The sequence below is a fragment of the Cydia strobilella genome, chromosome 1 (genome assembly GCF_947568885.1).
Source record: "Cydia strobilella chromosome 1, ilCydStro3.1, whole genome shotgun sequence".
In the NCBI taxonomy this organism is placed as follows: Eukaryota; Metazoa; Arthropoda; class Insecta; order Lepidoptera; family Tortricidae; genus Cydia; species Cydia strobilella.
The window spans coordinates 19,058,436-19,072,459 of record NC_086041.1 but is presented as its reverse complement, the minus strand read 5'-3'; the positions used below and the strand labels follow the sequence as shown (position 1 = coordinate 19,072,459).

General features: G+C 40.6%; 1 protein-coding gene across 1 annotated transcript in view; it reads left to right on the top strand.

The window, feature by feature from the left end:
* The window catches only part of LOC134746653 (START domain-containing protein 10), a 50,446-nt gene that overhangs the window by 28,177 nt on the left and 8,245 nt on the right, over positions 1-14,024 (top strand). Inside the window, exons 3-5 of the mRNA XM_063681158.1 lie at positions 1,275-1,407; positions 8,325-8,444; positions 11,012-11,162. Of these exons, the coding sequence (XP_063537228.1) occupies positions 1,275-1,407; positions 8,325-8,444; positions 11,012-11,162 (404 nt within the window). The remainder of the gene's footprint in view (positions 1-1,274; positions 1,408-8,324; positions 8,445-11,011; positions 11,163-14,024) is intronic.

Here is a 14,024-nt window from a genome sequence, read left to right as displayed (position 1 = left end):
ACGCAGACGAAGTCGCGGGCAAAAGCTAGTATATAATATTTTATTGGCTTTCGTTTAATACCTCACACGTGTATGTGAAATGCATAGTTTGGGTGCAAAATGCAATATTCGCAACGAGGCGGGAGTCATTTTGATGACGTCATTCCGCTGAAGTAGATGGTCGGCGCCGCTGTCTCCCGGCAGTTTTGGAGACCCAGTACCATGCCCAACAACATACTAAAATTTGGTAGCGGTTTCCGGATATGAACTATCTCTTCGACCGTTTCCCATAAGGCATAGTACTATACGTAGATACATAGATTACAGAAACTTTGAGAGTATGTTTTATATCTACGCTACTCGTCTTCTTTTGTCTTTTTTAGCTCTGTGTATTAAATTATATTCCGGTAATATCGTTAATACGAGGTTTCAATACAAACGGTCATCTATTCGCTACGGCTACGATGAAGGGCTACGAGATAAGGTTAACAGTGTTATACGCGAAGTATAACGATTATCATCATTATATTTTGTTATTGAATAAGTTTGTGTATTGTTATCCAAAAATTGTGTTCCGAGCATTTCCCTCTATACCTTCTTGTGTATTTAATTTGAATATAAGTATTGGTACTTACAAAATTAATAAAATGAATCCTCATTTATTGTCCGGTAGGATTAGTCCCAGAGTGGATCCCTGACACGTACCTATAGGTACATACAGCGCCGCCGCTCAAGACAACCGGAAGTTTATTAGAAAATCAGTTTTAACATGCAATTTATTGAGTTAGAATATGGTTAACAATGTTTTTTCGAATGACACTAAATTTACGGCTGTTATAGGTAGTGGTGGAGTATAGCGGATAGTATTTTTGTGACGTATTTGCTTACGATTTTTAACTTGATAGAATTCAGCATTGATTCAATTACGAGTACCTAGAGTTAGACCAAGATAAGTCTGCAACGATTTAGATAGCACACACAGTGCAAGTGTTATTACGTCATAATTTCATAGAAGTTTGACGATTAAAATAACACTTGCACTGCGTGTGATATCAAAATCGTTACGTACTTATCTTGGTCTAATAACTCTATAAATACATTTTAAACAAGCAGAAACGTCTGCGATCGATGCTATTAAGCTTATTATGCTCAGTTGGCAGAGCGCTGGAGTATCGATCCAGAGGCCGTGAGTTCAAGTCTCACCCAAGGCAGTAATTTTTCCACTTTTAAATTAACTATAAATGTTAACATATTTTTCAGATTCAGTGCTAATAAATAGTACTTAATTGTTATAGTGTCATGCCCGGCGCCGCTCAAGAACCGCGACTTCGTGCTGCAGCGGTCCTGGCTGGACACTGGAGAGGAGAAGCTTATTCTCAATCACTCGGTCTTCCACAAGGACTACCCACCCAGGAAAGGATATGTCAGGTGAGCAATTGGAAAATTACTTACATGCAACTTCTAGTCCATACACATCATTGGCCTTTTCGTCTATTGCAGACGATTTATGGTGTAACACCGGAGATACACCGTTTTTGGTGGCTGAATAGACCGATGCTAGGGTTGCGAGACTGACGCGGTCTATCACAGGCCTGACAAGAGAGATTACGAGAGACGATAAATAAATGAATAAATGTTTAATGAAACGAATTCAAACTTCATAGTAAGTATAATAATATATACCGTAAGGTAAGCCGTAAGCACTAGTGCTTCGGCTATGAAAAACCGCTCCGTGCGGATTCACCATGCTGACCCTGGCGACTTCGATTGCCATATATTTGTAAGAACATCGACACGACAAACGAACAATTTGAAACAATTAAAAACAATTAAAATAGTGGTAAAATGACGTTGAGAGCATTTTTTTCGTGGCCTCCGTGGTCAGGTATATACACTTTTGCGTTAGCTTTTCAAAGCGTCACGAAACCCGTCAGGACTAAAATTATTATCGCTGTGTAGGCACTTACAGCGTACCTACGTGATAATCTCAGTATAATCGACAACTTTGGATCCTTTATAATTTATAACTACTTATGCGTAATCGGAAATGAGAGTTCTGCCGGTTGTTTATGTATCTAGTTTTGCGATGGAAATATAGGACTCCGTGGGGCCTAGTCCAGATGACAATCGTACATCAATTAACAAACAAAACAAGTAAACAAATAAAATGTACCGGGATGAATATGAAAAGTCACGTGACTATTAATTATTTAAGTTTCAATTGGCATTTTCTATCAAGGATTGTCATTTTCGTTAGGCTCCCAATGTATGTTCCCATACGCCGGTAAACATCGGCCGTGTCGCTTGTTGGTAGGTAAGTAGGTATGAGGGAAGGAAAGGGAAACGAGGCATAGGGTCGGGAAATTTAAATTGTAATCTGTCATCCATATTGGTTAGAAAAATGACTGAGCGGATTAAAAAAAAATGCGTTTTGCCCTTCGCAGAATGGCGTAACCAACATAATCGTAGTATATATATGATGTAACTTTTTATATTATTTCCCTGGTGGCTATCTGTTAATCAAATACGCACACAATTTCACAGTCGGTATTATACACAGGCACTAATTTCTCCTTTTTCTGTTACCTATTATAAGCTTTATAGTTTCACCGGTTTTGGTTGGCAGAGTGCTCCGAAGAATTGTTCGGATTAATCCCTGCCGCTTCTTTTCGCCATCACCCTACGCGACAACATTACCATCCTCACCACTTAGATGGTTGGCACTGTTGGCAGTGTTCAACTGTGCGTTTCTCTAGAAACTTCCTGCCTCGCACAGCTAAACTGTGGAATGAACTGTCGCCTGCGGTATTTCCGGACCGATACGACCTTCAAACCTTCAAGAAAAGAGCGTACTCCCATCCTAAAGGCCGGCAACGTACTTACAACCCCTCTGATGTTGTGGGTGTCCATGGGCGGCGGTAATCGCTTACCATCAGGTGATCCGTCTGCTCGTTTGCCTCCTATTTCATAAAAAAAAGATCTACTCGTCGTCGTCGTAGATGTTAAAGAACTGACGGTTCATAAACCTTATTGTAAGGAATAAGGTCATAGATAAACGGTCTAGTATAATTGTAGATGAAGCAAATTGCTCGGAGATTTGCAGATAAAATGCATACACACAAATATTGCAAACTTGCCATGTTACTAGGTACCATACACGACATATTCGTATAGGTTTTGCTCTTCGAATTACCCAAAATTATAAAAACAAATATATTTTTACATTCCTATCTTTTGATATGTCACAATATACTTTGGAATACATTTTTGTAAAAAATTTCTTACATTTTGTATAGGTTATTAAATTGTAAAACGGAACTTAATCGCATATTTAAGTTTTAAGATTTACCTCCGACGTTTCGAGGACAGCGTTGTCGCCGTGGCCTCAGAGAAGACTCAAATACTTAAATACGCGATTAAGTCCGGTTTTACAATTGAATAATGTGTAACAATCGTGAAAGTTTAAAACAGTGTTCTTATGGGTTTTCCTGTAATCTATAGGTAAATATCTTATCTTATAATTTCGGGGGCCCTTGCGGATACACTTCGACCCATAGGGATCTTTTGTGCAGTTACCCCCTAGGAAAGATCCGTCCGCTACTCAAGAGCTTTCCCCACTATCTCTATATGCCGGATGATGGACATTATGGGTAGCGTTTTGAATTCCTTTGGTTCCAGATAGCCTGTTCCAAAGTCCTTCATTCTTTGTCTGGCGAGGGCGTGACATTCAGACATAAGGTGTTCTATTGTCTCTTCCTCTTCGCCACACATACGACAATCGGTGTTGTCAGCGTGCTCCATCTTGGCCAGGATTCCCTTGACCCCGTAATGGCCAGTAAACACCCCCGTTATTATTTGGAGTTGCCGTTTGCTAAGTTTCCAAAGCTTTTTGCTCCAACCAGAGTCTAATACCCCTTGTATAAAGAGCTTTGAGTGCTTTAGACCCGTCAGACTGTCCCATTCTTCCTGGTGTTTGGTCTTAGTAAGGTCTTTGATAGCCGTTGTGATGGTTCCCTGTGAGAGCCCCACGAATGGTTCCGGACCTATAAGGTTGTTTGCAGATCCGGCTCTGGCAAGTTCATCTGCATTTTCATTGCCTATGAATCCCTCGTGCCCTGGGATCCATACCAGTTGCACTTTGTTTTGCCTTCCAAGCTTGTTCAGAGCTTGGATGCCATTGTATACCAGTCTAGAGTCAACTCTGGGCGCCTTAAGCGCTTTGAGTGCAGCTTGACTATCGCTGATATTCTTCCCTTGGGTTTTCCTAACTATATTCTCATGGACACAGGCAATTATAGCGTATGTCTCGGCTTGTAAGACAGTGGCGTAATTGCCCATGCTTATGCTACTACTAAAGTCATTTGCATAAATGCCTGCCCCAGTACCAGAATCTGTCTTGGACCCGTCTGTGCACCATATGATGTCATTTTCATCAGACATTGGTGCTTCAAGACCTTCGGTCCATTCAGCCCTTGTCGGAACTTTAACATTAAAATTCTTACGGAACACAAACTTCGGTTGCATCTTATCGCAGCCCATATTCGTAATCCTTTTCATGAAATTGTCACATTCCATGTTTGTGTGTTTAGTCTTTGGCTTGCTATCGCTCCAGAGGCCTGTCAAAGCCAGCCTGTGTAGCGATTTCCGCGCCTCAGATTGTATCACTAGGTGTAGCGGCGGGAGGTCTAGTAGTACCTCCATCGCCGCTGTTGGCGTCGTTCTAAACGCGCCAGTAATAGCCATGCACGCCGTTCTTTGTATTTTCGTAAGGGCATCCCTGCATGTGCTCTTTAGTGTCCTTGGCCACCATGCCAGGCATCCGTACAGAATGATAGGTCTTACCATCATGGTATAGATCCATCTCAGTACCTTTGGGTTTAAACCCCACGTTTTGCCATATGCCGTTCTACACATTCCAAACACCCTCAGTGCCTTGGTTATGGTAGTTTCGACATGCTTTTTCTAGTTCAGTTCTTTATCTAGTGTTAAACCTAAGCTATAGGTAAATAACTATTTTGTGTATTTTTTCAAAATTTTAGACACAGTAGTTTCAGAGATAAGTGAGAGATAAAGGGGGAATGGTTATTTTTCGGCTATTTTCTTAAATAGCCAATTTCAAAACTAATTATTTTCAAATTACCAAAAATATATATTTGTAATTCTCACAGTGAGATTATATAATAGTTCTTACGAACAGATACTTATCTCTCAAAGAAACCGCAAATACCTACCGTTTTGATACCTACACAAAAATACAATGGAGTGATCTTCAAGGCGCCGCGCGCCGCTCCCCACACCGCGCGCGCCGGCATAATGCTAGGGTTGCCGACGCTTCTTTCAAATACTTAAGTGTCAGTAGTTTTGAGAAAATAGTTTGTGACAGACGGACAGACAGACAGACAGAAAGACAGACAGACGCACGAGTGATCCTATAAGGGTTCCGATTTTTCCTTGTGAGGTACGGAACCCTAAAAATAACTTTTCATATCTCATGCCGTGAAGTTTGCGAGTGTGGAGTCATACGTCAACGTCGCGACATGTTCTCTCCGCGAAGCCGCGCCGCGATTCACCCACATAGTCTGGAGGGGCCTTTAGATACAACCCATTATTTATCTACCATTCATACAAACATCGATGAAATAAGAGTGGCAGTGTTTGCGAGGTCGCTGCGGATTGACGCACACGGTATCTTATCAGCGGACAAATATACTAATGACCGGGCAGGCCTCGAGTGGAATAAATCAGAGATTACCCCGGACCCGTTAACTGCAGAAGGTGCTGCTACGTTAAATAGCCTTTTGAAACGAGTCGCGTTCAGGACATTTAAGTAAGAATTCATTGTTTATTATCTGTAGCAATAATTCAATTATAAAGATAAAGAACTTTTTAATAACAATTGCAATTCATAACCTTAGCATGCTTAGATACCATGTACGCATCAAGCAAGTAAGAAACGGGTGTAACTTCAGCACGACGCAGCCCGTAGCACTTAGCGTAGCGAGTTCGGAACGGAACGGAAATTGGCGCAAGTTCCGGAGTCCGGACGCTCGTTGCGATGCATCTGATGCATGTAACGTGTCGTTGCAAGCTGTATATTCAGTCGAGCGTAGCATAGATACAGCCGATACAGGGGCGTAGTGACACGGAAACTAAACGTAATTTTCTCTGTAACACGTCCACTGTCCGCGTCCCTATACAAAATATGACAAAGTCACACGTCCAATTGTGCTTCCACTTATTTGAAGTTGTGAAACCATAGTGGAAGCACGGACTCCTGAAAAAATTGATGACCCCACATTGGGGGCACCCGGACAGGGAACGTGTTAACTGATGATAACGTGTTTCTTGATGTGAGACTGAATGCTAAAGGTTGTGGCATGCTGGGACACTCAGTCTATAGGAAACCGACTCACACGGACCGCTATTTACACGCGAGCTTGCACCATCATCCCAGACAGTTATAAACTCGGTTGTGGCATCCTTACCTACTGCGAGTTGATGCCAAGAATTCGAAATGCAAACCAATGTCAGTCATATCCGAATTTTAAACATTATTTGCACTCATGAAATGAATATTCCCGCAGTTTTTAAAGAATCTCCGAGCTGGTATGGTGAACAAAAACTTGTGCCAAAAGGATATCCTATGGCGAATATTACATGCCAGCTTGCCAGTCCCACGGGTCACCCGTGACAGGTGTGCATGGCTTTAAAGGATTTCATCTACGTTAAGTGAGTCTTCGTAGGTATACTGATTCTAGCGACTTGATTGAATTGAGGCTGCTAAATCTCAAAGGCCTCTGAGACTGCGTAGGTTTAGACGTGAAATATCTTTAAAATTACACTCAAGAGCAATGAAAACGGAAAACTTTATATAGAGATTTCTATACAAACTCAATCTTCATTTTTGTGCTTCGTGAGTGTAGGTATGTACATCGATACATACCTGCTGGTACCGCGCACTTAAACTTTGACCGTAAAAAATGGTGTACATTGTCTTATCTTCATGATTAAAATACTAACGTACATTTAGTCGTACCTATAGAAAAATATGTAGGTCAACACACTGATTTAAACTTTCACGATTTTTACTCATTATTTATCTCCACGGGACTTAATCGCGTAAAATAGTTTTTAATAATAATTTAAAGGTATCAAAGATAGTTTATTATTTAAATCATACAAAAAGGTAATCCGCCACATGCTTCGTCAAAACACAAACGTAATCCGCACAAGCCTCGTCCTGACCTTATTCTATATTAACACTAATACAAAACATAACTTCTGCAACAAGCTTCGTCAAAAACAACCATAAACTAATGCCCATCCCCACCCTGCACCATGACCGGCCCAAAAGTTCCCATTATGCTTGCAGCATTACCACGCTGTATGGCGATGGAAACCTGTTACCCCCCCCCCCTGTAGGTATTACTTACTTACTTACTGCTGTGGCGCGACGACCCGAAGTGGATCTTGGCCTCCGACACCAAAGACCGCCATGCTACTCTGTCCAAAGCCGTTTCTGTCCAGTCGACGGCGCCGAGTTCGCTGAGTTCTTTCTGCACTTCGTCTCTCCAGCGGTACCTAGGGCGTCCAGACAGTCTTCGGCCACTTGGTACTCCAGAGTACGCCCTCCAGACTGCGCGAGATGTAGGTATTAGGTATACCTTTTTCGCATCGGTTAGACAAATTCTGACAATAGGGGGTATTACTGCAATGTTCTGCCACCAGAGTGCAGCACTAACCTCTTTATAGTCTGTATCTTAAGGTATATAAAAGAATGTAAACAATCCACAATTATAGGTATTTAATTGGGCAAGAAAATTCTTCAAGTCAATTAATTTAACTCGATGTGTCAAAGCTTACAGAAGTTTTACTACGATATATTACTTACTCAGCGTAACAACAAAGCTGCCATATAATCGTGCTATTTTGTTAATAGGAATATTAGGAATATAGTATAAACTAGAATGTTAGCCAGTAAGTAAATAAAAGTTAATTAAAGTTAATTAGTTTAGCATAAGTACAATATACTTATAATATAGTTATGTAACCTGAAGGAAGAGCGGCGCCACCCAACACAGGCATTTTTGCTTACCGGGTGGCTCCATCACCTTATATTATGAAATAAGTGTGTCTTACGCAATAAAGAATTATGATTTTTTTGAATTTTTGAATATCGGGATGAAATGATTAATCTATAGCTATTATATAATCTGTGCTCGTATACTCCCCTTGCATTTCGATCGCGCTTGTTTATCGCGCTATGAAACATATATGAAAATTTGGATGTTCGCCTATGTCTCTTTTGCAATAGTAGACTAATACTAGGTTGGTTATGTTTCCAGGGCCCTGTCTCTCCTCACCGGGTTCGTGGTGCGAACTCGGCCGGGCAACGGCGGCAGCTTGCTGGGCTACGTGTCGCGCTCCGACCCACGCGGAGCGCTGCCCGCCTGGCTTGTCAACAGGCAAGTAAAGTTAGGGCAAATATGGCTATGTGCTGCCCGACTACAATTTGTATGAGAACTGCACGCCGACTGCACGCCGCCTGCACGCCGACTGCACGCCGCCTGCACGCCAACAGCAACGTCGGCGTGCAGTTCCCATCCCTACAAGTTGCAGTCGGGTTGCAGTCCGTCTGTATCGGCCCTATAGGCATGGGTCAATGAATTATTACCAAGGAGGTCAATTTGAACGTACATTTTGATATCTTAATGATGTCATGTAATTTTTTAAAAAGTAAACAATCATTTATTTACATACAAGATATATACAGTGGTACTACGTAAAGTCGTAAACGAAATTAATAACTAGCTTAAATCTAAAATAGGCTCTTGAGGAATTGTACCAAGGCTAAACCGTTTTCCCGATTTATTCATAATGGAACTGGGAGAATATAAACCGTGCGACAAAAAGATATTGTGTTTGCGCAAGCAAAACCAGAACCTCGAACGCAAATGTTTGGCGCCTGAAGTTTGTTCTACAGGGCCACCACTTGTTTGAACAAAACTCGTTGCTAAAGTTTATAACTAGGTGCCGTGCCGTGTCGTATTGTAAAATTATAATTGTTACAGTCTAGTCGCAATAACTCTATAAAAAACCCGCTGTGAATTAAATTTGCTGAGGGAGTTAAAGTGCAAATAAGGAGCCTTAACATGTACCTTATCGTTTACTGCAACCATCACATTTTTCATATTTGTTACTACATTTTTCATATCTCATGCTCTGAAAGTGGGTCGTAGTTGTTCTAAAAAGTGCGCAGAAAGTGATACGTTTTGCTCTAGTGCAGAAAAGTGCTGTACTCCTCTGCGTCCTCGTCCCACGAGCAACTGGGCGGAAACAAAATGGAAAAATAGTGTCTTTATTTCCCCGCCTGGAACAGTTAGTAATTGTTTTAATTTTACTAATCCCGCATTGAATCTTTTTTATCAAAAAATCTTCAAGGTCAAGCAAATCTTGTCAGTAAATAGGAACTAAAAAAACTATACTCATCCTTTTCTTTTAGGTGCTAGTACTAGTGTAAGATAAAGATAGTATGATTCTCTCTGTCTATGTTTGAAATGAGACAGTCCCTTGACAAACTATACTTAAAACTTCTACTAGCTCTAAATTTCTTTGTGTTACAATTTGTAGCATCGAAAACCTAAATGTTCATGTCAAACTTCATGTTATTTCAGAATGTCGTTGTCGCTGTCGAACTATAAGTAAATTGTTAAAATAAATTATTCTTGATTTCTTTTGTTGAATTGTATTTACTCGATTTCATAAGGCGGGAACCAAAAGGAATACAACAAAAATATTTTTTTAATCTTACACTTGCGTAAATGAGCAAAGGCAGAATCTTATACAGCTACAGTTAAACGTTTGTACGATATTAAATGGGTTTTTTAAGTAATAATATTAAATATAAGATAAAAATAGCTTATTTTATTCATTAAATTGTTATTTAATTTAAAATCTTTAAAATACTTTTATTATGTTGGCAGAATGGAGTTTTAGAACGAAAAAATAAGAAAAATAAAAAGTAAGAGGCATTCCTGCTGATTTTGAATATTTTGATACTATAATGAACAAATCATTTTAAAATGACTACAGTTTCTTAAAATAAGTATGTTTTCGTAAATATTGCAATCTAAATGTTTTTCGCTAGGGGTTATTTATCTTCACACATGTAAAGTCTCCGATTGATATGTACCAGTCGCTTTTCGGTGAAGGAAAACATCGTAAGGAAACCGGACTAATCCCCGACAAGGCCTAGTTTCCCCTCTGGGTTGGACGGTCAGATGGCAGTCGCTTTCGTAAAAACTAGTGCCTACGCCAATTCTTGGGATTAGTTGCCAGGCGGACCCCAGGCTCCCATGGAGCCGTGGCAAAATGCCGGGACAACGCGAGGAAGATGATGATGATGATGTAAAGTCTCCGATTGCAAGTAAGTCCTAGGGAAAAAAATCATTATGGCGGTAGGTAGGTTAGGTACTTTAATTACCTACTGATTTTGCAAAATTGAGTTGTCTTCTTTGGTTTCCTCGCATTCTATATGAAAAGTAGAGTGTTTAACTCGGGTGAAAGGCACCAATTCCGTCTCGGACTATTCGCCAAACTACCTCGACAAAAATGGGTGCCTTCAACCCTTGGTTAACAATCTACTATAAATCTATACGTGTATAATCTATTAACATTCTATAAAACGAAGTTACTTTTTATATAGGAAATTGTAAATAACTATACTTCCTTGCATGATGACATATATATTTGTAAACATTGGTGATGTTAAAATTGTACAGTCGCCATCAGATATATCGGAGCGGCCAAGGTTTTAACAATAGCCTCTATTGTCAGGGCGTTAGAGTGCGTGTTCAGATATTGTTAAAACCTTGGCCGCTCAGATATATCTGATGGCGACTGTACCTACTATTACTAGTAGATTCATATATACCCTGCCCTTCGGTAACACTATTGATATGTGCATACGGACTGCACGTTCTTTGTATCGTCTATGGAACCGCCTATTTAATCATAAATCGTGGTCGTACAGGGTGACAGCTCAGCTGGCACCTCGGTTGGTACAGCAGCTGCACGCGGCGGCGCGGCGCTACCCCGGCTGGAAGGCGCTCACCGACTACCCTCACCACAAGCCATGGCGCCACCCGGAGCAGGTCCCTGCCTATCGGATTAAGCTGGAAGACGTGAGTGTCCACAATAGTCTATATACCTACCATATTATGACATGAAATGACGACTGGTCTGGCGTAGTGGGTAGTGACCCTGCCTGTGAAGCCGATGATACTGGGTTCGAATCCCGGAGAGAACATTTATTTGTGCGATGAACACAGACATTTGTTTCTGAGTCATGAGTGTTTTCTATGTGCAGTAGCGTATCAAAAGTATTTTGAAAAATGAACCTCTTTCAATATGTTTATGAATATGGTAAATATTTAATCTTTACGTTACGATTGTATCTTAGTCAACCTTCATTTGTTACGTTTCCACTTAAATTTCTAAAACTAAACAACAGACTAAAGGGGCCCACAGACTATCAGTCCGCCGGACGATATCGGCCTGTCAGTTGTTCGGAACTGTCAAATTTTTGTTCTAACTGACAGGCCGATATCGTCCGGCGAACTGATAGTCAGTGGGCCCCTTTAGAATTAAAACTAATAATTTGCGCTACAGGTAGACAAAACATTTCCTCTTCAGTTACCTATTTCAATCGTGTTTCCATTGAATAACACAACAATAACAACTCAGCACACGTTTCCATATTTCACCACTTGTGGTTTCGTTAAATATATAGAAATGATAGTTAAATTTTAATTTCCCGGATATGTCTTAAATATATTTGTTACTAGTAAACGTAAAATACGTCAAAACGAGCGTAGATTTCAGTAAAAATATCTTAAAGAAAAATGATGCTTTCAAATTCGTGCGTAATGGGATTTAGAACGTTCCCTTTTTATTATTTGCTTAGGCTACTCGAACTGACTACTACTGAACTACTGCCCATGTGTGTGTAGAGCAAAGATGTAATTGAAAATATCTCTCTTTCCCAACGCCACGTCCAAGGGATAGATCTCGGTAGAATCGGTGTTTACATGCCACGAGGCAAACAACCTCTTCCTCAGTTCTGGTATCCTGGTACTTTTGGATAACAATATGTCACTAATATGTCGCCAGTATGTCACTAGTCGCCGTTATGTCGCTATTATGTCCCCAATATGTCGCCGGTATGTCGCAAGTCGCCGGTATGTCGCAAGTCGCCGGTATGTCGCAAGTCGCCGGTATGTCGCTAGTCGCCAGTATGTCGCCGTTATGTCGCTAGCATGTCGCTAGTCGCCAATATGTCCCCAATATGTCGTCAGTATGTCGCAAGTCGCCGGTATGTCGCTAGCCTTCAATATGTCGCTAGTATGTCGCTAGAAAGGGGTATAAAAGGCCGGAGCGGGCCGTCGGCGATTGATTCATTCTTCAACTATCGGACTAGTCGTGACTCTGGCTTTTGGGAGTAATACTGGTAAGTGAAGTTTCTCTGCTATTTTGTCTGTTTGTTTTTACTTGGAATTATCCTGGTAAATTTAAACTTAGAATTTGTGTCTGTGTTTGGTTTTACGGGGACAATATCGTCGTAACGCTGAACTTAGACTATTGTGGAGACTCTTTGCTGCCATGTATGGGATTTGTTTTATTGTGAAGTTTTCTACACTGTTGTTCTAAGTGCCTCCACGTTATACAGGGACAATATCGTTGCACAGCAGGGACTTGGAATTGTGTCTGTCTGATTTTACGGAAACCAATTTTCGTAACATTAAACTTAGATAATGGTGTCTAAGGGAATTTCACCTGTCTGTTTAACTGGTTTGATTTCGCGAGAAGTACCTTTTCGTAGAATTGAACTTAGTTATTTTAGTGTTTGGGGTCTTTTTGTTATTTTTGAAGCCATGAATGACAATTTGTCTGGCTAAGCATGCATTCCGCCTAACGGTGTCAAATGGAGTGGATGATTAGGAGTTTTTTGCTCCAAGTTTGAGAGGACTTGGCACCTTTTTTATATCAACATAAGAGGTAAACTCCAACCAGGTGGCCTCCAAGTCCAGCTGTTGTGGATGTGAGGGCATCACGTGCGTGCCATTAGGAGTAATCCTTGCTTACTGAAGTCGGCAGTAATTGAGGCTAGGTATCGTTTTAAATATATTTATATATTTCGGTGCTCCGGTTCATACTAGTGCTGATTGCAGGGAAGAATTCTGTCGTGTTTGATATCATACACTTACAGTCTTAGTCGCGGCAGTGCTTCCCACCCCATGTGATTGGTGCGGGTTTGTGCTAAGGGTACTGATCCACTTCCGTACATGGAATAGGGCGGCTGACTTCCTACCACCATGCCCGCCGGCGTAGGAGGGGGAGCCAATACACCGGCCTGTAGGTTGCATTCTCGGTTTCGCCTGCCGAACTTTATAGCTTATCATAGGGAAAACAGTTGTGTATATTCCACACATTGTGTAATGGTGTTCGATCTGTGGTTTTGATTGGATATACTAGATTAGGGTCAAAGGGTAGGAGTAGGGTAGAATCTCACACACTATTTGTTGAGAATTAGGGCCCTTTTTAATGCTTGGTCTAGAAATCTGATATGGTTGATATATTTCTCTTTCAAGGACTTAAAAATATGGTTTCATTATTCTAAAATTGTGTGTTTAAAAAGGAAATGGTTCAATTGCCAAAATCTTCCTAATTAGTAATTTATCTGGGGTAACGAATTAATGCTTTCTGTAAAATATTATTTCTATTTTTATCTATTAAATTTCTTGTTTTCTGGTGTAGAGACGAGGTACTGAGTATTGCAATCAGGTTTCTAAGGTATTTATAAAATAGATTCTTAGAATATCAAGCTGGGTATAGGTATACAGACCGTTCTGAGATAGAAAAATGGTTTGTCTTCTTGCTCTTGCCGCAAGAGCAGTCCAAGTTCAGCAAGTGTTTCAAGGAGCTTTTAAACCAGTAATTACCTTATCAAAAATGTATGTGAAAAAACCAACAATTGTTATTGTGTT